At 41.1% G+C, this 23915-nt stretch overlaps 1 protein-coding gene across 1 annotated transcript in view; it reads left to right on the forward strand.

Moving 5' to 3' along the window:
- Ttc39c (tetratricopeptide repeat domain 39C) overlaps nt 1-23915 on the forward strand; it is a gene marked incomplete at its 5' end in the record, with an annotated part of 94421 nt that overhangs the window by 30481 nt on the left and 40025 nt on the right. The window contains 3 exon segments of the mRNA XM_005372710.2: nt 10560-10608; nt 12470-12598; nt 14816-14930. Coding sequence (XP_005372767.2) covers nt 10560-10608; nt 12470-12598; nt 14816-14930 — 293 coding nt within the window.

A 23915-nucleotide genomic window follows, 5' to 3' on the forward strand; every position in this document is an offset into this window, starting at 1 on the left:
TAAACTCTCTCTCATATGTTGTACCTACTACATGTCAGGCACTAGTTTAGTGAATTTCTTTCAGTGTTTTCTCAGTAAAACAGCTTTATAGCATAGAAAGAAATAGAAACAATTTTATCTATCACAGGTATCAGAGTCACCTTAAATAATTGAACATGCGGGTGTTCTTGTGTTTATGTGTGTGTTGAACCATTCATTCATTCATTCATTCATTCATTCACACATTTGCTCATTGACTTCCCCAAAGAGGGAAGGCTAGATACTGGGGTAATGTTCTGAAGGATGAAGGCTGCAGAGAAACAAGAGGCCAGAAGAGGGTCCCAGCCAAACAGGAAGTACTGGGAAGGGTCTCGAACCAGTACCATTTGGACCAGGACTTGGAAACCGAGCAAGAGCTGTTCAGCAAAGAGTGGGGTCAGTGGTCTGGGAAGGGCACCCATGTAGCAAAGCCCAGGCAAGAGAGCGTAACATTTTCTCCCCGTAGTTCTTTTCCCCATAGTTCTTCTTTTTTTTTTTTTTCCTAGTACTGGGAATCGAACTCACGACCTTGCACTTGCCAGGCAGGCACTGTGCCACTGAGCTAAACCCCCAGCCTTCCCCGAAGTTATCTTAGTTTTGAAACTTTACAGGATTAAGCTAATAATGGTAAAGGAAATAGAATGGGAGCATTTGCTATTTTCCCTAGCCTTATCTTGAGAATAGGAAACGGACTAAATTTTTATGCAGCTGTTTTGTTTCCTAAAGATCCACTCATTAGTCTGTTGTATTATTTAGGGTGGCTAATTGTAGCTCAAGAAATCATGTGGCAGTTGAACGGTGAGGGACTCGCGAGGGCCAGCTGATTTCCTTTGCTTTCTTCCCCCGTCTCCCTCTTCCAGGCCTGGCTGGGCTGGGGACCCGGCCACCATTTGGGACCCTGAGCAACAGTGCTCAGCTCTGGGGGCTGCCGGTCCCCCAGCCTCAAACCCACCCTCTGCCCTGTTCTCCATTTCTGTTTTGTTGTTGTTCCCATGTTCTCATGCTACATCTGCCTCTGCTAACTTCTCTGCTGGACACAAACCAGGGACAAACCAAGAAGTGAAAGCACTTTGGTCATCCCGATGGAGAACCTGTCTGCTTTTAAATTCTCAGTGGCTGTGAGGAATGTCTTGCCATACTCAGGGGCTACATTCGTTCTTAACATTTGATCTTCTTAAACTTCCAGTTGATACATTATAGTGGTATGCATTGATGGGGTATCATATCGTAACCTGATACCCTTATATAGTGTGTGATGATCAAATCAGAGAAATTAGCATTCTTAATTATGTGCATCCTAGACATGCATCAGTCAGAACTGGGAAGTGAGGGCAAAGGCCGCTTGTTTTATTTAGGGTGCTCATTAGTAATGGTCTGTTTATGGAGAAGCAACCCCTACTCCCAAGGTGTAGGAACTGTCCATTGAGGCTCCAGTATATTCTGAGCCTAAGTGGGGAGGAATGCAGAGTCTTCACCTGTCCCCCAAATCCCTCCATGCCCAGCCTGCTATCAAATCACAGCCCTGTGCTCTGGGTGAGAGTGTCTCCTGGCTTATCGGCTGCAGCTGGTAAATGACAACGTCATTCTCCTGATAAGACACAAGGCCACAGACCGAGCAGTTAATGTAACGAAAGTAAATGGTGAGAAACCACAGTGACCATGAATGCAGACAGCCAAGTCTCCGGCCTGGGGACTGGAGCCCCTCATGGTCACTAGGACACTGGGGTGAGCAGGTGGGGACTGCGGACCCTCACATCCCCAGGAAGGGTGGCTGTGTGACAAAAACAGAATGGAAAGCTGGGCCGTTTCAGACACTTGAAATCAAACATTCATGACGTCAGGGGCTGTGGGGATTACAGTTTCCAGGCACACTGTCCTTCAGGTAAAAAGTTCCCTAAAGATCACAGCTTGAGTTGAATCTGAAAAGCATAAGGAGCCTTTCCATGAATTCCCCCCACTCCTGTCTTCTGATGAGGGAAATAAGCAGTTATTTTTCTTAGTGGAAGCAGTTCTTAGTGGGCTTAGGCTACTGGAGATCTTATTCATGGGCGTATTTTGATCCTGTGGAGGACAGTCTATCAGATGACCCTGTGAAGTATAGGTTTTGTGGGACATGTCTGGTGGTTCATTAAATAGTTGGGGTACTGTTCTATACTGGGGCTGAGGACTTTCAGCACATAACAGGGATGGGGGCCCTCCTCTTGGGCAGCTTCCATTTAGTCTAGGGAAAATAAATGATGAAACAAATATCAAACATAATAAATGCTCTACAGATGCTGAAAATACAGATGTGACAGAGTAGTCAGAGACTTTCCATAGATCCTTTTAGAAAAGACTGGAGGAGAAAAAGTTAAACATGGCAAGAAGCCTTTCTCAGATCTCATCAAGTGTGGTGTTAGAATGGGGCTCTTCATTCACAGAAAACAGGGTGCAGCGGACGACTTCATGAGTTAAAGTAGCGCCCACTTTCCACTTGCCAGCCCCATTTATTAGAAGGCTTATTTGGAGTTTTTCTTTCCAGCTGCCAGGCCGCACTATGCAGTGTCCGGGAGACGGGGATATATGCGCATTCATCTTTGTGATCTCCAGTGCACAGCACAGCGTCTGCTGTATACCTGGCCTTCCACAAATACACACATGTGTGAATGGAACAAAACTAGATTCACGAGAATATTTTTTGACAGCCCTATGTGTGCAAGAACTCACTTTTCATTTATTCTAAACAGGAATATTATCCGGTCATGACTTGTGTGTGATTGTAAAATTACATACCCTGTTTGCAAAGCAGATTTTTGTTGCTTTTTAAAAGGAAATAGTTTTCTCTTAGGTAACTTTGGTGATGGAGGCAGAGAGCATGCTACTACTAAATCATATGTTATTTTGACCTCGATAGTGAATTGCATTGCTGTTCTCCAGGCTGATTTCATAATCACCCTCCTGATCATTTGGCGTGGTTGGAGTTGACATTTTACTCCTTCACTGGAAATGAAGCACAGGTTCTTGGAAGATGGGAACAGTCAGTGGGCAGCTTCAGAGTTGGGCTGGATCCCGGGTACCTGTCTTGGGCCTGCTGGGAGGATGAGACCTCGTGTACGGATAGAGCCGTGGGAATCACCATAGAAGTGATTTGACACTTCGGCAAACCACAGATAATGGGTTTTATTTTATAATGTGATTCATGGCAGCATCCCCAAGGGAACATTCCCCTGATAGTCTCCAGTCACACTTGGGGTGCTGCGTATTATGCACAAGGGAGGCGTCTGTAATACTTTGAAGTAAGATGCAGAATAAATGAGATCTTTCCTTTTGAAGAATATTCTTAACTCTTACAAATCAAGAGAATTCCTTAAAATCCATTTACATGAACCTTGTCACATTTTGTTTTCCTTGTAGGCTGTCAGAGGGAAGGAAGAGGGCGCTTTTCTTAGACCTTTGGTCTGGGATTTTTTGCTTGTCATTTCCGAGACACCTTTTCCTTCTCTGCACATGGAAGATGCTCTCTCTCATTCATGTGTGTTGAATGAATGCTGCATGAGCAGTTGCTGAAAATGTCTCTGCTCTTTGTTGCTGTCCTAGCATGAACAGAAATCTACCTCGGTCTCTTTAGACCGTGAGTGAAGCACGCATCTTTCTCTGCTGCTGCTGTAACATCTTCAAAGGAAGACGGAGGCCTCCAGCCCTTGTTTCAGGTGCCCACATCCAACTGGTGATTAAAACCTAAGTTCAGTACATTTGGAAAGCAGCTCATTGCAGAGGTGTGGAATTAATCTTACCTGTTCATTGTCACCACAGTGCTCTCACAGAGAACCTAAAATACAGGACAGTCCAGATTGAGCCTTCACAGGCCAGAAGCCATGCGTGCCTCTTAGGTGTCCCGTGAAATTGAGACATTTCAAAGCTCTGTTTAGTAATGACTTTCATGTGGTCAGAGCATGTATATTTAGCTTTTTATTGACCATATCATTGGTAAAATTCTTTTCTTTTTTTTTTTTTTTTTTCTGTTACCGGGAATCAAACTCATGACCTCACCTTGCCAGGCAGGCACTGTGCCACTGAGCTAAATCCCCAGCCCTCATTGATATAATCCTTGATTATAAAGCCCTTTAGTTTTTCTTCGTCTGGACAGACTCGGGAGGGGTCAGCTCGCTAAAGGAAACATTTCACTATGAAAGAAGGAAAAAAATCTAAATAAGAGAATTTATTTAAATCACAAGAAAACGTATGATGTGCTGAGAGCCCAGTAGTCTGTTCTGTCTTCCTTTGTTTTGTCTTTTCACTCTTCCTTCCTTATTTTCCCTCTCACTTTCCTTTTTTCCTTCCTTTTAAAAAAAAATTTTGAAGGGAACACACAAAATCTTATTTATACTACTCATATAGATAATAAAAAAAAGCAGTCCTCAAATCATTTGCTTTTATTTTTGGAGAAAAACAAGGTCTGTCTTGGTAAGTAACCTCGTAGAAGGGCCTCTGTCTTCACTTCTTCTGGGTTCATTTCTCTGCTAGTCTTGTTATAGGGGTGCTCTGGGCCCCAGCTGGGCATAGGTAGGCCTCAGCTTGTCAGAAGAGAATAACTCATTCCTAGAAGCAACATTTGGCTGTTTTGATGTTGAATTGACCCATTATTCTGTTTGGTTGGTTAGTTGCCTGGATATGTGCTGTGGAGAGATTATATCAAAGCAACAACTAAATCATGGGGAATATTTAGAACAAGTAAATTGACTTGAATGGTGCAGTTTTCTCTCTAAAATGGGTATAAACATAGGGAGAATGTCTACAGTGACCATATGAAGACAGAGATGATGATTAGAGCAGTTATAGTCTGGCTGTTTAGCTATAATTTCTCCTATTTTATAGGTTGGTTGCTTTTTCATTCTGCTCATTGCATCCTTTGATGCACAGAAGGTTTTAATTTTAATGTAGTTCAATTTATTTTTTTTTATTACCTGTGCTTTTGATGTCATAGCCATGAAACCATGGTCAAAGTCAATGTCGTGAAGCTTTCCCCCTGTGCAATTTATTAAAACTAATTTTTTTCTATCCTGGATATTGTTGCAACCAATAGCTTTGTGTACAAAGATTTTTTTCCCTCCTGATGGCATTGGTCTGCTTTACTTTCAAAAAGAAAAATGAAATGCCAAGCCAGCTTGGTCTCTTGAAGGCTGCTTTTGACGATAGTGGGCAGAACACAGGTTATCTCTTACCCTGTTGGCAGAAGTTGTGTTCCTGAAGGCAAGGTCAGAAGCATTAGACAAGCCATCCAATTTTTTTCCTACTTGTATGAAGTTAACTTCAGTGATCCTCGGGAGCTATGATTTTTTTAATTTTAATGAGAAAAGAACATAAACAAATTTACAAATATGAAGACATAAACAGAACAACACAACAACAATAAAAACAATACAGAATTTCAAACAAGGTGGTAGGAAATTAACAATGGTTGTTGTATTACATACTGTTATCTTCTCACTGTGGATCACAGGAAAGACAGAGCCTTCATTAAGAGCAACAGGGGTGAATTCGTGGAATGTTTTTCTTCAACCTTGAGCTCTGTTGTCTCAAGCTGCAGTGAAAGCTGAGGATGACGGCCTTCAGCTGATGAGCTTCTAGTGGCCTTGGATTTCCTTTGTAGTGCACGAGAGTCCATACTGTATGCATTTGAATGGAAGAAAGTCATACTGAGAGTTCTTCTAAAAACTCAACATTATATAAATTTAGGACAGTCTCAGAAAAATTTTAAAAAGGTTTGAAAATTTCCAGCTATTCACAATCATAAGCCATAAAATTGTCTTTGAAAAAGAATTTTCTGCTAGGGACTGTCTTATGGTTATATTCGTTTACCTACTGGAAAGCTATTCCTTTAAGAATTAAATGTAGGCATCCCTTGCCACTGTATTTCAGGAAACAAAATCTCATCAGTCCAATTTTCAATAACCCAGAGAAATTAAAAGAAAACTTTCATAGCAATGTTGGTGAAAACAGGAATAGACAATAAATTGCTTTCTTATATTGTCAACAGATTTCCTACCTGTGGGTAACTCATTATACAGAATGAGAAAATCAGAGCCCTTTTATTGCTGATGGTTGATTTTCAAAAAAACAAAGTATGTTAGTGACCATAAAAAGCTGCTCATCAAAGCATTCCAAAATACAGTACATCTTATCTATTATTTGCGTGTTTTTTTGACTTTTATCATTTGCAAATTTTTCTGACTTTTTACTTTGGAAGTTTTTGTATCTCTTGTACCAGTCAGGTTTTTATCACTAAAATGAACCTGAGACAGGCTAACTTGTAAAGAGATTCATTGCTGACAGCTTTGGAAGTTCAAAGGCCTGGGGTTGGCATCAGCTTAGTTCTGGTGAGGGCCCACCTCAGCTTCATCACATCATGGTGTATGGCAGTGGCAGGAAGCAGAGACCGTGGGATCAGGCTCAGGTTTCTGTGGCAGTCTTTCACAAGGACCAACCAGGGTCCCATGAGAAAAACCTTAACCCCTTTCCAGGACATGCCCCAGGTTGACCTCCCAGTAGTTCCATTTCCAAAGGTCCACTGTCTCATCCTCACCTCGCAGGAGGCCAGGCTTCCCACATACAGATCCTTGGGGGGACAAATTATATCCAAATGTAGCACGGCTTCCAAAGTATGTAGAAGAGTTAATGAGGCCCCATGTGTTACCACACTGCCACAGTAGTTATCAGGTCACAAACAGTCTTATCTATACCTCTGCTTGGTATCCTGTGAGGGACCGACAGTCCCACAGTGAAGTATTATGTAGCCCCCAATACTAAGAAAGACATAGCTGAAAACTCTTATATAGGTCTTTAACTTCTCTTAGCAATATTTTGATTTTTCTATGTAGGGATTCATCACATCTTTGTTTTCTTAGATAAGTAATATTTTGGTACTGTTTTGAATGGTAAGTTTTAAATCTCATCTTCTTATTGTGTATGTGTGTCTGTGCATGTATACATGTATATTTGTATGTGTGTTCTTTTATGTGTTTCTTAATGAGTGTCTTCATGTGCTTCTATTATTTGATATGTCTTATTGTAGAGGTTCCCCTCTAGTCTTTTTTCCTCTAGCAGTTCTTTATAGTTGAAGAAACTAGGTTCTTTGTCCCATAGAACTTCCTGCAACTTGGATTTTGCTGATTCTTTCACCATGGTGGTGTATAATATCTCTTCCTATCCCTGTCCTTATGATTGTTGCCTATATCCATTAATTCCTTAGGTGCTGCACAATGGTGACAAGCCAGTTCTATCACTTGCTTCTCATTTATTAGCCCAGAATGCTCCTGTAGAGAGAAACTCTCCCCTCTCCAAACCAGCTGGTTCCTCTTCAGTGATGGCGAATCTTTTAGAGCTTTCCGTGGTATAAACAGCCTGCTGTAGCATGCGTGCCTTAGGTTCGCTACCACTGCTCTAACATAGAGAAAAGGCAAGACAAATGCTTATTCTTTCTCTTTTTGAGGTCTGTTTTCAAAATAAGTTGGTTCCCTGAGATTCTCCATGGGCAGCTAGTGAGATTCTTTTTCTTAATTAAACCTATCACGGACATATGGTTGAAACTTACTGGATAGTTCAGTTATTGCTGTTTTTTGCTCAAGGGTGATCATCTTGTTCCATCTTTGGCTAATGAGAACTTCTTTGAGACCTGAATATGTTGTTGGTGCTATTTTAAGCTTTCTTACCTTGAGCTGTAAGACACTCAGGCTCCCTTAAACATTGCTTGTCTCCGGCCTGGACGCCGCCCTTTCTCCACTGTGGTGTATGTGCAGAGGATGTAGATGTGCACAATGCTCCTGCTGCCCATTCTTTCTAAATGTTTTCCAGTTGACAGAACTAGAACATATGTAGATTTTTAAATATTAAAAAAGTACAGTGAGATGCATTGATTCTGCCTGTTCATATCCTGGACTATAAGATTTTAAAATTAATTTCATCCTTTTTCCTATGCACAAAATCTTGGGTCTCAACATACTTCTTGCTGTATCACAGACTACACACCTAGCACTCTCTGAATAACTACACCCCCTTGTCCAATGAAAATATTGTCACTGAAAACACTAAGATAAAGGGGGTTCTTTTGGGGACCTGTTTCTAAGGGTATTTCAGAACAGGGATGTGTTTTTAGGTTGCTGCATTTTAAAGTCACTTGGAATAGTGTGCTTATGTTACCAAATGGACTTACTTTTAGGTACATTTAATTCACTGTACTTTTGACTTCTAGGGATTGCATATTAAAATTTCATTTAATATTATTATGTGTAATATTTACATGGTTTTAAAGTCAATTTTACAAACAGGGTGCATGCGAAGAAGTTTCTTTTCTATCCTTGTCTCTTCCCCTGTTCCCTCCCTCACATGATAGGTATCTGTTTATAAAACAAACATCATAGCTTCTCCCACCAGTGTGGGTTCCGCATATGCGTGGTCGTTAGGGGAGCTGGGCACCTCTGCCTTTGCTCCCCGGCACTGGTTTTTCGTTCACCGTCCTCATCCTTCGGGGGAATATTTTCCCATTTCCAAGACAAATAGGTTTCATGTAGAGACACCTGCATGGGCCTTAATTGAGATGAAGGACGTTTACAGGGAATCGCTTGAAGTATGTTAAGCTAAAAGTCCAAGTGAAGCAAACAAGTACACCTCGACAGTCTGAGGTCTCTGGCAACCCTTACTGGGTGACATGGGGACACCTGCTTTCTACACAGCATCTGTCAGTACCTGATGCTTCCAGGGCTGTGTGGGTTGCAGACAGGGCTTCCAGGAGGGAAAAATGTCTCTTCTGGGCTGGTTTCCCCCCACTTGAATGATAAGATAGTATGTGAAATAATAAGGGCAGGGAAGGTACCATGAATAATTAATTGCCACTGCGCTTAGAAACCTAGTTTTAGTCATGGACAAGAATTAAAGTAGCAACACTAGGCCCAGTTTCAGCCCTTTTTTTCCCTTTCTCAGGCAGCAGAGTGGTTAACGTGAGCAAGGAAAGGGGAACTCCTGGTGACCAGCTCCGGATTAAAAGGCACCCGTTCCAGGAAGGCTGGGTCTGCTTCTCCTTGTATCACCAATTCCTGTCTGCTGATTGCCTGTTCATAGGAGGCACATGTGATACAACACATAGCACTTAGGAGTAGCAGCCCATCGTGTTGTGTGTGGGTGGTGGTGTAGAACGAGGAAAGGTAACATCTCCTTCGAGGTAGAGTGAGCAATGGCAGATGCACCGGTAGTGTGTTCTCTGTTCTAGGTTTGGGGATAAGAATGTGAGTTTGCGATTCTTCACCAGGCACTTGACCTCCCTAGGTTTTTTTTTTTGCTTTGTTTTGTTTGTTTTTTCTTGTTGATTAAAGTATACTGTTAGGGAAAAACAAACTATTATTGTAATCATAGAATTTTTGTAGGCACCAAGTAGATTTTTTTTAAAAAATGGTAACAGAAGCTTAGCATGCCAAATAAATTGAGTGCTGGATTCTTCTAACCCCCGTATAACTCACTCCAAGGAAGAAATGAATGTGTGTAGACTTTGACTCATTAATGCCACCTCTAGCAGTTTTATCCCAAGAATATGTGTGTTGTTGCCTACAAAATGTGTCCAAATTGCTCACCAAGCATAAGTGCGTATGTGCATGTTCCTTTTCTCTCTCTCATACATATATGTGTGTGCACACTTCCGTTTGGGATCCAATCTGAATTTCTAGTAGAGGATTGGGTAGGTAAATTGCTACATACCTATATTTTATAGTGACCATGACTTATTTACATAAGAAGAATCAGTAAAAGGATTTTCATTCAGGAAGACAATTACAACTTTTCCTTTTAGTGCAATTTTGAAATTAAAGGAGAGAGTTTGTATTCATATATTAGAGTACATTGGCTTTGGTTTGGTTTCATCTTCTGCTGACTATGAAATTAGATAATGACAGTGAAGGAATGGCTGACTCTTAGGGAAGCTCCCCCATCTTAAACATATGAAGAGTTTTTTTTTCATTTTTTGTTATTTCTGTATGGGGATATAACGTGCTTTGATCATGTCTTTCCCCTCGCTACCATCCTTTGGTCTCCCCCTCAATTGCCGTCTTCTAGTTTAATAGTTTAGGGAGACATTCTTAATGTTTTGGATGGCAAGATCTGGTTTAGTAGTGAAATCATTTGATCCAGTATAGAAGTGATAACTGATTTTACGTATGTAAAATTTTGAACATGTTTTGGATTTTAAAAATGAGTAATAACCATCTTCTTTGGCCATGTTTGTGCAATGTCAGGTTGTTTCTGCCATATTTATACTTACTGCTTAAAAGGGACAGTTGAAAAGTTTACTAACCCAGCCCAGTCACTTGCAATATGGCCTTGTCATCTGCCTTGCTTTGAAGAATTGGGCAGTTCTGTCCTGACACATAGAGCTGTGTACCATCTTGCTGCTCTGACTTTTTCCTTGGGGTAATTTAATCTGCTTGATAAACTTAACTTCTATCCAAGCAATAGGATTACATAAGACTTTCAGGGTACAAATTCATAATAAAAGTAATCATGTGTCGTTTTCTTAACAGAAACCACAGCCCATTAATGAGTTTCGGAGCCAGCTTCGTCAGTTTTTTGGTAAGTTAATGTCAGAAGTAGTCATGGTGTGAAGGAAAAAAATATAAACTAATGTCTGCTATTGGCTACGAGCTGAATAGACACACCATTATAGAAAACCTTTTAGCATTTAAAACTGGGATAAAGTTTTGCTTCTAAACCAATGCTAGGAGATAAATCCTCGTACCTAATTTTAAAAGTAAAATGCTTGTATTTTATTTCAATAGCATTATATATTTTCCAGCACAAATATTTTATCAAATAAAGGTGTAATTGAAAGACCTACAAAAATTAAAACTGTAGAAGAAGAGCAAAAGTTTGACCTTGGTAATAAAGGCTCCTGTAAAATTATTGAGTAACTGTGGACTCAGAGTTCAGTAAACAGAGTGAAAGTATGTTTAGCTAGCATTACATTTCCAAATACTAACATTTGAGAATTGAGGGAAAAGGTTTTAGTTAGGTTTTAAAGGAAATTGGTCAATGGAAAAAATTGAGTATTTTCATTTTTCAGAAAAATTTACTATACAAATTACTTTCAAACGCTTTTTCTTTTTTGTCTTTGTGGTCTCACTATGCAGTTCAGGCTGGCCGTGAGCTTACTTGGTAGCCCTGGCTAGTCTCAAACTCACAACGATTCTCCTGCCTCAGCTTTCCGAGTGCTGGGATTACAGGAATTATGTTTGAAGCTGCCACCATGCCCAGCTTCAAGCATAATTCTTTAAAAACCATAGATTGTAAAACAGAAGGGGGGAAATGTATTGAGATCAAATGGGAGAAAGCATTTAGACTGGAGATTTAGAAAACTAGCAGAGTCCATTAGTGCCACTGCAGGTGCCAGGCCAGACTTAGTGAGACACACAGGTTTTTATTCAAGCTGTTTATTTCCTCTTATTGCCATACAAGACAGCAAAAATTTCATGGTCAACTTTTTGCAAGAATGCATAGTTCACTCCTCAAGGAAAAGAGTAGTGGGTGGGAATTGTAACATGGGGACCCACGTGACCACAGAGGCTGCCAGGGAGATCAAACCGAAGGATCCCAGCTGAGCTCGCTGGGGAGCAGGCTGAAATTGCAGCATGGTTGGGAAGAGTGTGGCAGGAGGCCAGGGAAAGGTGACTGTAGCCTGATCTGGTAGGTACAGTAGGTTTAAATCAGACCAAAGGCACCTAAATGCCAAGACGGGGCTAGTGGAACCTGAGCAGAAGTGGAGAACTAGAGACAGTGAGTTTGTTAGCGTCTTCCGAGAACCTGGTCTCTCTTTTAGCTCAGAACCCTCAGTTCTACTGGGTACAAGTCACAGGGCTAGCAGACATTCAGAAGATTGCCTCTACCCAGCCAAATATGGCCTTGCAAGATCCACCAGGATCAGGTGCCTGGAAACAAGCTGCTGGTGGAATTCTAACTGTATGCGTTATAAAATGAGTTCCTAATGAGTGAACCCATGGGGATTGCTGTTCCCGGAAAGACTGATGGTTTTCAAAGACTACTTTTTACTAGCCATGTGTCATTAGCTTTTCTGTGCAGTGCTGGATGAGCTCGGATCCATCTGTGGGTCAAGTGAGACACTGTTGGAAAAACTGAGCAGAGCAGACGAATTAGAAATTGTACAGAATTTTTGCTACTGTGTTAGAATAACCACAAAAGCATGGAAGAATGATAATTGCAAGGTCATTTGCTAGTGTACTTTTTTCATGTTGGTGTAATGGAGTATAGTCGTAGTTCATATTGAGGTTATAATTTCTTTGAATGAATAAAGTATGCTGTAACATTTTGATTCTTTTACTTGCAAATTATTTCCCCCCCCCCTTATTTTGGGGCTTTGTTATCATAAATTGGGTTAAAGTTTCAGTTACTGATTCATTCATTCTTTCCTTCTTGGAAGAATGCCATGATGACATTTGAGGAAGAGAAAATGCAGTTGGCGTGTGATGACTTAAAAACGACGGAAAAGCTGTGTGAGAGTGAAGAGGCTGGGGTAATTGAAACGATCAAGAATAAAATTAAGAAGAATGTAAGTAGCACAGCTTTGGAGCATGGACTCTGTGCCACTTATGTAGAACGTCATTCATTCGCTTGTGTTTTGTATTGAGAATACGACCGAAATAATACTGTTCATTACTTCTGATTATGTAAAATGTCTTTCTTGAAATAACAGAAGCCCCTTTAGTCATTAGAGTCCTCTGGTAGGTGATCCTTCGGTGTTTCACGATGCTCTTCTTCCACATGGGCCCTGGGCCAGGGCTCGTGAAGTGCAGGTTTCTGTGTGTAGTTAAATGTGGCACAGTGGTAGCTGATGAGCAATGACAGGGTTGCGTTTTGGCATATTGCCGGCCCCTAGCTCTCACCAGCCTTCGGTTCTAGATAAAGCCACAACATCATAACCCACTTTTCCTGATTTTGCCTTCCCTTTCAACTCAAAAGTTCCAGGCCGTGGAAAGGGATATTCCTACTCTGTTGTTTCTCAGGCGTGTCACCTATGTGCCCAATGAGCTAATCTGTTGCATAGGTCCATCAGGCCACCCTTTCTTTTCTTATGATTCTTCACATCAATCTCCTACCCGTGAAGCAGTCGCAGGAAGTGGCCTCACTTACACACTATAGTGGAAGCCAGCGAGGGGCCAAGAATTCTACAGCCTGAGACTGCTGATGGGCCAGAGTTGCCTTTGCTCCCTCCTCCAAACACCACATACAGTCACCACATACAATCATCACTTTCTCTCCAAACTCTTTCTTCAGCATCTGTCCATCATCTCCATCCGCTCTTGGGCATGTCCCTAAGTCAGCCACCATCCCCTTTGCCTAAGACAGACTGGCATTTCTGCCTCTGATCTCCCTGGTCCAATTCATTCTCTGTAATGTGGAGATACTGCTTGTGTGGCTTTCAGCCCCTGCCTGGCTGGCATCACTGTGATGAAGTCCAAACTCCTAAGTTTGGCTGGCATATGTTTTGCCTCTGCCTGGAACACTTTTTTCCCTCTTTACCTGATTCCTACTCAATCTTCAGTTCTTCCTAGATATCATTTTGATCTCAGAACTCTTTTCTGGGGCTGCTAGTCCTACTGAGTATGTCTTCTACAGTTCCCATAGTTTTCTGTACTTTGCCCTGCAGAATACTTACTATTACTCAGTAATAAGGACTGCAGTTCCCCGTTACCTGGAAGCTTCTTAACGTATCTATCCTCAGTGTCTACTACTATGCCCAGTACATATGTTTTAATGCTTGTAATAGCCTTTGCGATTTATATAGTGTGTAAGACTATGCAGGATCTCATAGCCCTCCTGACAAACCCCTCCCTGCACAGTGGATGTTACTGAAATAAGAAACAGAAGCATTGATAGATTGACATTTTCCAAAGTAAACAGAATAATGAATGCTGGGCTAGACATGGAACACAATGACTCTGACTGATTATGCTGAAATCTACAAACAGTGTGTGTGGGGAAGGATAATACCACTACCCTGTGTACCATAGTATATACTTGGCATATTTGCATAAATCATGTCACTTCTCATGTCATTATAAAAGCTTATGAAAATAGCTTATTTTACTCAGATTTACTTTGTGCTGAGAATACAGAATGTTCTGTGCCACAGTGATTTTTACTCATTTAAGAAACATAATTTATGACAAAGACCAATATTTTTTCAGTGATTTCATCTTTGCTTATTTTTATGGCTTGAATTTCAAGTGCAAATTGTGATGTATTCAAGGCTAATTTTTAATTTCAGTATGTATTTTCAGATCATAGAAATATAATCAGTTTCCAGCCCTGACATTTCAGTTGCAGGCACCAAAAGGCTGCACCCTAATAAAGGCCCCATCTAAAGATTGATGGCTATAAAATGACTTCTCAGATTATCTACTTTAGCAAATGTTTTGGACCTTTAGTGATTTTTTTTATAATTAAGAGTTTTCATTATCAAAAAATTGTGAACAAAGTTTTGTGACTTTTTAACAATTTCCCATGAATTCAGCTGTTGTCACTTAGAGTATCATTTTTGAATTATAATGTTCTTTAGTATTGTACTATCAACAAAGCTAGACCTAAGGGGTATGTGGAACTACCAACCTTCTAGCATAAATTTGGGCTTAGCTTTGGGTGACTGCCAGGTCCATTTCCTAATTCCTGTGTGAAATTATTTTGCACCATAAAGTAAGAGTTGTTTGGAGGGAGTAGTCTCCTTGCATGTGATTTTACCGGTATTTTCTTTCTTTCCACCAAACAGGTTGATGTCCGCAAATCCGCCCCCTCTATGGTTGATCGGCTTCAAAGGCAAATAATCATAGCAGACTGTCAGGTTTACCTGGCTGTGCTTTCGTTTGTGAAGCAAGAACTGTCAGGTATGCTGAGCACTGGTTTAATGGCATTCACTGTTCGGCGGACGCAGTGGGTAATGCTTTGTGTAGACCACCTCATATTTCAGCTTTGTAAACACGATGTCTCCTCGGGACACGATACTGATTTATTACTTGGGAAATTGAAACCACAAGTGCTTAATGTGTGTTTAGCAAAGTAGTTTTAGTCTCAAAGTCTGTGCTTCATCCTCTACTCCCAAGATAATTCCGTCTTACGTAGAGAAATCACTATTGCCTTTTATATGTATGTAGACACATATTCCTTTTTCTTTGTGGAAATCAAGTTGTAGTAATCATCTTTGAAGTAAAATCTAACTGATTTAAAATTAAGTTATTGAGGAAATTGTCATGAGAGGCTTGAGTGCCCTCAGTGGCCTCAAGTATATTAGGAAATCATTAAAATCATTAAAGATTTCCTAATATACTAGAATGTTCGGTATTATAACAACTTTCAACAAGGGGCATAAACTAATTTCTTAGTTAGTTTGTACAAGATGAATGTTTTCCAGGCTTTTGTACCTTTAATTTCTTGAGTGAAAGTGACTCAGTGGGGTCCCTAATAGCTTTCTATAAGGCTGTGTCTGAAATTGTTAGGTGTGTTTTGGATCCTGTGAGCAGAAACTAACCACTTGGGTAGATAGGATTTACCTGGGAAAGAATGAAAATTCAAAAAAATCAATTAAAATTCAATCAGAAAAGCCTTTCCTCCCAAACCTTAAATGAAGAGAAATATAGTTCTGCTGAATTATACCATGTTTCTTTCTAGTAACCAGAAGCAAGTTTTTCCTAGTTTTTTCTCTCTTGTTCTCTTTGTCTCTCAGTCTAAAAGATGCATGATTTCTGTTTACTTCATATAAAGTGGAATTTAACTTTTGTTTTGACCTCTCTTGATCTTCCTAGAGTTTATCCCTCTTTAAAATATGTCCTATGATATACTTTTACCATTTGCTTTGGTTCATTTCTTTCCTTTAATCTGCTTCTCATCAGTCTCCTAATACCTTCAAGGGCAGCAGTTCAGAGTGCATCTGAGTTTCCTCTGCTGTAGTCATGCAAATCATCTGGAGCTCCGTGCTGACCTGGGTGTAAAAGAGCAGTGGAGCTTATCTGGTGCTCTCTGGTCAAGACAGGTGCTTGTCCATTCTGTGGTCTTACACATCCTTTGCTCTTGTCAGGAGCTAATTAAAGCCATTAAGAAACCATTGGTTAAGAGAGGAGAGTAGTGAGGCATAGTGGCATGTACCTCTGGTCCCAGTTACTCTGGAGGCTGAGGCAGGGGAATCACTTGGGACCAGGAATTCTAGGCCAGCCTGGGCAACATAGTAAGACAGCTTATCTTAAAAAAAAAAAAATTAAAAAATTTATCAGAGAAGGATAATACAAATGTAGTACAATGCCTACCTGTGGATGTATTTCAAAAATTTAAAAATGAGTATAGCTGTCTTTCCTATGGTCACTCATTGATCCATTCAACAGTTACAGGGTCCATACTGTGGGACAATCACTGTGGTAAGTGAATAAGCCCATAGTCCTGACTCTTAGCAGTCTGGAATCATCAGAATATATTATTTATTTCAAAAATTATTCTGATTGTAAAAATACTATTATTAGGAAAACTTTTGAAAAGATAAAAAAGAGTACAAAAGAAAGCAAGTCATCACTCTGATTTCTTCCCTGGCAAGAAATCATTCTTAATCAGTTTCCTGTTTCTCTGTATTTTTATCTGCACTGTTGAATCTGCAGTATTTTGAATCCTGCTTTACTCTCTTAGATCATATTTTGGATATTTTCCTGTGATTCAGTTTTAGAATGTAATTTTAAGTAATAACATACTAGTTTATCTTATGGAGAAGCCAATTTATTTAATCAATTTCTCCTTGCTGTGTTTTGTGTTTATTAGCAAGGTTAAACCCATTTTTAATCAATTAAATTTTGGTGCTCGAGATCAAGCAAAGGAGGTGTTTTTCTACTGAACTGTTTCTCAACCTTTATTTTTTTATTTCATCCATAAACTGTATTTCTTTCACAAATTGCCTTTATTGTCTTTACCCAGTCTTCTAATAGTTTTATGTTAATCAGTTATTTAATCCTGTTTATCATAGCCATTTAGCAGTGTTTTTGTTTTTTCCTAAACTCTATTATTTGTTAACTGTGATATTGATACCACAGTGAAATTTCCATAAGCATAAAAGCCTCACATCTTAGTTAATTTATCTAGTAGTAGTTTATTTTATGAATAGTTCAGCATTTATTTTGAACAGTCTACCAACAATGTGCTTAATTTACCTTTCAGATACCCAATGGGTTATTCATTTACAAATTATTTACTTTATTATTGAAATCCATTTCTTAAAAAAATATTTTTGATGGATAATTTCCTAGAAGAAACAAAAGCCTTCTTCGAAACATTTGTTCTAGGAGTTCCTCCTCTCCCCCGAGAGGGTGACACAGAGGCCCACCTGAGGAGGGGCACACACTGACCAGGGCTCTGGGAGGGATGAATCAGAGTGAGTTTTTGCCCTGAAAATTATGGTTGTTGAAAAGATTAGCATTTCAAAAACTGCCAAGTATTTTGTATCAGGACAATAGGAAAGATGGCTTGAAGGCATCTCAGGAATCAGCAAGACCACACCCTCTGGCTATGGAAGGGCCACTCAGGGAATTGGCACCCTGAGATTCACTTCTCAGGGCTAAGACATTGAAGCACTCAGGGGCTACTGCAGCCATGGTTCAAGAGGGCCTGGCTACTATTCCCACTGAGAAGAGACCATGGTATCATCCATGAGTTGCTGGTTTTTCAAGCATGTAGAATGCAAAAGTTGTGGGTTTACAGAGGCTTCCACCCAAATTTTAGAAGAAGCCTGGAAGACCAGGTAGTGTGCCCCTGAGAGGGCGGTGCCTGAAGCTGTGAGAGACAAGTCAAAAGTAAGGGGACTCACCAGGAAGTTAGAAATGCCAGGAAAATAAAACATCTGCTGAGGAAAGCCATAGAGCAATGAGTGGAGCCAGCCCAAGGGACAGGCCACGTGGACTGCCCACTGCACTTTTGGCTTGCCATAGAGGCATGGATGCCCAAGCGCTGTAGAGCACACTTCTTGCCACAACTTGTCCCAGCTATGCTGGACATGGAGCTTCAAGATTTAACGTTTGCCCTACTAGATTTTGGTCTTGCTTTGGTCCAATTTCTATTTCGCTGGCCATCCCTTTTGAATGGGAATGTTTACCCTGTGCCATTATATGCTGAAAGAATTTTTATTTTTCAGTTTTATAGGGGCTTGAAGCTAAGAGTTTGTCTTGAGCTTAGAGAAGACTTTGGACTTGGACTTTTCAGCAATACTGGAACTATTAAGACTAGCAACTCTTAAAGAGAAACTAAATGTATTTTGCATAATGAGATTGATGTGACTCTTTTAGGGGCTATAGGCAGAATGTTATGGTTTACATCTATAATGTCCTCTAGAAGTCTCATATGTTTGAAAGGTATTTGGAGCATAGGGGTGCTGTCCTCATCACTGGATTAGTGTGTTGATGATGTCATACCTGACTATGCTGTTCTGAGGCGGGGCATGGGCTGAACAGGTGGGTCACTGAGCATGTGGCCTAGAAGTCTGTATTCTTGTCCCGTAGCTTCTCCCCTCTGTCTCTGCTTTGACTTGCTAGGAGGTGAGCAGGTTTCCTCTGCTATGCCATGTCGCCATGGCATTTCTGCCTGGAAGCATGTGGACCAGGGCTGAACCCCTTGAAACCGTGAGCCCAAATAACCTTTCTTTCTTTAAATTGCAGGTGTTGGGTATTTTGTTCCCGTGACAGGAAAATGACTAATACAGATCTATATTGCAGGCCCTTCCTTTCTGGTGAAACTACAAACGTCATCATTCACTTGTGACTTTTCTCCCTGATTCTTAGTGTAGGTCTGGCTAAACACAGCCAGCAGTACCCATGTCACAGACCGAATCGTGAGCTACTTTGCAATTTCTTCCACCAGAACACTTAGTCTACCATATTTAAATTTAGCCTCACATAGCCTACATGGACAAAACGTAGGCAGTTCGTTTGCCAGAATAAAATATGCATGGCCTCTAGTTCAGTTTCCAGTAGAGTCCTCATTCCTGTCTGAAACTTTATGAGCCCGACCTTTACCGTTCACATTCCTGCCATCATTTTGGTCTTCTGCACTCCTTCCAGCACCTCTCATCTATCTCTGTTTATAGCAATGTGGGGTTTTCTCTCTTTCATTTCCAAACCTCCCCAAGCTTTTCCCCTGTAAGCCACTTCCAAAGATTTCTAAACCACATTGTCAGGAACAGTCATATCACTGACTCTACTCTTGTTACCAAAGTCTTTATGAGTCACTTTCCTGTCACCGGGATGAAACACCTGGAAAGCGCAATGTAAAGGAGTTAGGTTTCTTTTGGCTCACCGTGGATTCAGTCTGTGCTTAGCTGTTTTTAAGGAAGAGCATCCACCATGGTGAAACAGCATGGTGGAGGAAAGATGCTTACCTCATGACACCCAGGAGGTAGAGAAGGGAGAAGATAGGGACAAGAACACGGCCTTCTGGATCATGCCTTCAATGACCTACTTCTTCCAGCCAGGCCCCACCTCCAGGCAGCCTTCAGCTGTGAACTCATCAACAGCCTAATGTACTGATGAGTATGACCACAGAGTATCACCTTCCAAACACATGAGATTTTGGAGGCCATTTTAGATCTAAACCATAACAGTAGGTTATTAATTATGCTATGATCCAAGAGTCCTTTTTTTTCAAGGAAAAAAAAATAACTTTAAAAAAAAGTTTAATTTAATTTTAATTTTTTGGGGTTTTTTTTCCAGTACTGGGAATTGAACTTATGACCTCACACTTGCCAGGCAGGTGCTATGCTGCTGAGCTAAGTACCCAGCCCCTTATAAGAAGTTTTAAAAACATATTTCTTGGTTCTTGCCTCGTGAGTTTGTTATGAATCTCCTCTGTTTTCTTTTGGATCCGAAGATGGGGCCCTGGCTTACTCATCCCTGTATTCTTGGCACACTGGGTACCTGGGCAGCTGTCCTTCCTTTGCAGGGAGTCAGCAGAGTTGGGATGATTTGGTTGTGGTGGGGTGATGTGGCAGCATGGGAGGCATGACAAAACCAGGACCAACCCTGGTCTTCCTACCTCATGACTAGATTCCTAGCACTGTCACTTTCCCCCCATAGTTTAGTCTGGTTACTTACATCACCACCTTCTCAAGGCCTTTGCCACTGCTTGCTCTCTGCGTCCTGTGGCACTCGCTGTGGGATAGAGGAACAGCCTGCATACAATGCTCTCTCCAAGCCACATTTTCTGTACTGCCGTTAGAGCCATTTCCCTAAGGCACACGACTCCTGTGCTTTGAAGACTTAACTGCCCTCTGTCACCCACAAGGTAAAGCCATGACCCTTCCCTGGGTGGCATGTAGGGACCTGTCCCCTGCCCAGGCTCCTGTCCTTCTGCTGCCTCCTCTGTGTGAGCAGCGTTCTTGCAGTTCCCCTAGCACCTGAGCTGCCCTGGACCTGAGTTCACAGGCCTGCTCAGCGTGGAATCCACCCACCCCTTTCTCTCTGTCACCTAATCAAGCACAGCCCAGACAGTCTTCCTTCCTCACTGACGTCATCTGTCTGGCCTCTGTGTGTACCCTGTACGTAACCAATGAGAGCAGTGCATGTTTTTATCTACGTGTCTGTCTAAAGTAGGAGAGCATAAACTCCGTGAGGGTAGAGACTACATCTGTCTACCTGTTATTTCACTTCTTCCTGCACGCACTGAGCACTTAATATACGTCAGATACTGTGAAATGACAGGTGCTGATGGGCTGGAGATGAGTAAGAGGCAGCTACTCCCCGAAGGGAACTCATGATTGAAAGATGAGTAAATAAAGTCGAATTCAGGAAGATACTTTGACCAGCAGATACATAAGTTAGTCATAGAGAAGGCTCGGGAAGCGAGTGATTCTGAGTCTTTGGGAAGGCTGGGGGCCATGATTCTGTTTCCGAGTAGGATTATGAAGAACGAATGTCTGTTGCTGTCTCTGTTCCAGGTACTTGGTGCCTCTGTGTAGCACTTGGTGAGGGTATATTCTGTAAATTACAGTGGAGGAAGGATGACGCCACTCCGGAAAGGAATTGGGCATGGAGAAGTGAGCCTATTAGAAGATAATGAGATCTGGGTATGGCGGCACATGCCTGTAATCCCAGAACTCAGGAGGCTGAGGTGGGAGGATCAGAAGTTTGAGGCCAGCCTGAACTACAAAGTGAATCCCTGTCTCACTGAAAAGATAACGAGGTGATGGGTTGTTGGAAAAGGGAATCATCTTTTATCCTTAAAGCCTGTTATTTGAGTCACAAAAATGGCAGCTTGGACTTACCTTCATTATGGGGTTAACTAGCCTCATTCTAGATCAAGTGAATGGAGAGACTACAGTGATAGGTTCTCTCATCAGATATAGTCCCCAGAATAATGACCAAGTTCATCCTAAGATCACTTGAGCATAGCTTTACATTCTCATTTTCGAGGCGACTCTTGTTCTTTCTCATGTAGGACTCCCACCGCTCTCTGGGCTTGGAGGTTCCTACCTCCCCTCCATCTCCTGGCAGATGGACTCTGGTCTCACAGGTAGGACAAGTGGCCTGTGGTTTCCTGTACTCTGCTTTTCTCCAGAGGCACAGAGATACCCCGCTGGCTGAGTGTTTGATCTCTGACCTTTCAGGGGAGCCAGTGGAAGGCTTCACAGTGTGCAGCTCTTGAATGCTGTTTTCTAAGTGTTGGGAGGATGTGTGGTATCTGTAGCATTGCTGTTTGCGGAGCTGTAGGCCATGGAGCAGGCTGGGCTCTCTGTGAGTCACGCAGCTCTTGCCTCCTCCAAAAGGGTCAGAGCTGATTCAGGACAGGGGTAGGGCACCTCCCAGGGACCTTGTTTCAGTAAGTTGAATATGGAATGTAGCAAAAGCAAAATGTCTCTCTACATGTATAGTATCTTTGTTTTGTGCATATACATTAATAATCTTTGACTTAGTCTAAGATTTTAGGTTCTGTTTCCTTGGCTCAAAGTAAAGGTTTTTCAGCTTGTCATGATAGATTTGAATGTGTACTTGTAAATGTTGGGACCGATGCGTGTACTGGCCACATAGTTAAAGATGTGTTAAACTCATCCCCTTTTTATTCACTAAGAATGGATTTTTTTTAACTGTGGATTTTTGATTGTCTGTCTGAGCTCCACACACTTAGGAGTCAGTGGATTTTTATGGTTGCTTCAGTTGCTATCATCCTTTTCAGTTAATTCCTCAGCTGAGATCTGGATTGTTGCGAGTCATTTCCCTAATACTATCTCTTAAGCCCCAATTTTAGAGATTCTCTGTATCTGTGCAGCCAGTACACATTCTTCAGCTGCTCTTCAACCCATTGGTCCCAGCGGAGCCCCATCTCCTATAGTAAGGAAGATGCAGGGTAAAGTGGAGTTAGCAATGAGAGGGAAAGGAAGTAAAGTTTTGTGCTGAAATCCTGCAGTGCTTTATTTTGTATCAGCAGTTTAATGATAAAAACGAACTATTCTCTTATAAGTTCAAGATGATTCATTTTCTTTTTTCTATCTGTAACCCATGGCACATTTAAATGCATTTTTTCTTATATTACATGCTTTCATTTTTTTTTTCTCTTCTACTTGTTGTGGGCATTTGGAGGCTGGGATTATGTTTTACCATTCTCTTGTCTCCATGAGATGCCGTTGCTATTTCAAGAATATAACAAGAACTTTATCAGTAGCCATTTTTTGCAAATTTTCTTTTTCTTTCATTTTTTTTAACCTGTGGTCAGTGATTATTAGTTTTCAGTTAGATCCCAATTCCTTTTGTATTCTCTAGCATATATGATCTAGTTTCCCATTTCTTTTTCTCTCTTCCTATTAAATCTTTTGCTTTACAGATCATTACTGAGAATGATCTTTCTTGTTTGTGGATGTATTAATTTAAGCATTTGGAAATTCACTTTGTTGACATTCAAAAAAGTTTCAGGGTTTTCTCAAGCCTTTATTTTCCCACAGTATTTCCATATCTGAGAGAGAAAGGTCACTGAGCCTCATACAGTAAAAATCTGTGCCACCCTTCTTGTTGATTTACCTGTCAGTCTTTGAAATATAATATTTGTGCAATAAATGCTTTCTTAAATTGAATTAAATGAAAGGATTGTTTCAGTCGTACTGCAATCATGTAGCATGACCTGGGTAGTTATAAAATTATGGAACCAGTTCTCTTTAAATCAGTCTGCTGCAGACTACTATGCTTTGTCATCTAGTCCTGCAGCATGCTTCCTAGTGGGTCTAACTCTAAGACATTAGCCACCCCGAACTCAAAGGATGATTATGTTTTTAATTGTGGCCCTATAGGAAAAATGGTCATTGTTGGGAAATTTATATGCCTAAGTGAAATATATGCTTTCTACCATGTGCTGAGGTCTTGAAGACCAATCCCTGGTCTAATGGTTCACCCTTAGGTCTCACAGGTCTCAGTATATCCCTGCTGTGATTTAGTAGAAGAAAAGGACACAAGGCAAAGTCAAGAAAGAGAAAAGGGGGATGGGGTGAAGTCCAGGTAGAGGCTTCCAAGGGTCCTTTGCTAGAGCAGTCGCATGACACATACTTCATTCTCTCAGCAATGAGCTTTGATGACAGGGGTGAAATTTTACCATCTGAGAAACATCAGTTAGAGACCTACCGCCTCACACACACTGAAATTCCAGAGTCCCCAAAGGAACGTGAGCATTCGGTATAAAGCACACTGTGCAGTTTAGGAACACACAGTGAGCTGTTTTCATCAGTTCTAGTAATGGTAAGAAATGTCCCCAGTCCAGATCTCCCACCCAGCCAGGGTTCCACCCTGTAAGCAGCCTCTGGAAGGATAGCACTTGCCGTGGCACTTTCTGTTAAGGGGTTGGAATTTTCTTTTTTTTTTTTTTTTTTTTTT

This window comes from Chinchilla lanigera, unplaced genomic scaffold (assembly GCF_000276665.1).
Source record: "Chinchilla lanigera isolate Chin_1 unplaced genomic scaffold, ChiLan1.0 scaffold00001, whole genome shotgun sequence".
Lineage (NCBI taxonomy): Eukaryota > Metazoa > Chordata > Mammalia > Rodentia > Chinchillidae > Chinchilla > Chinchilla lanigera.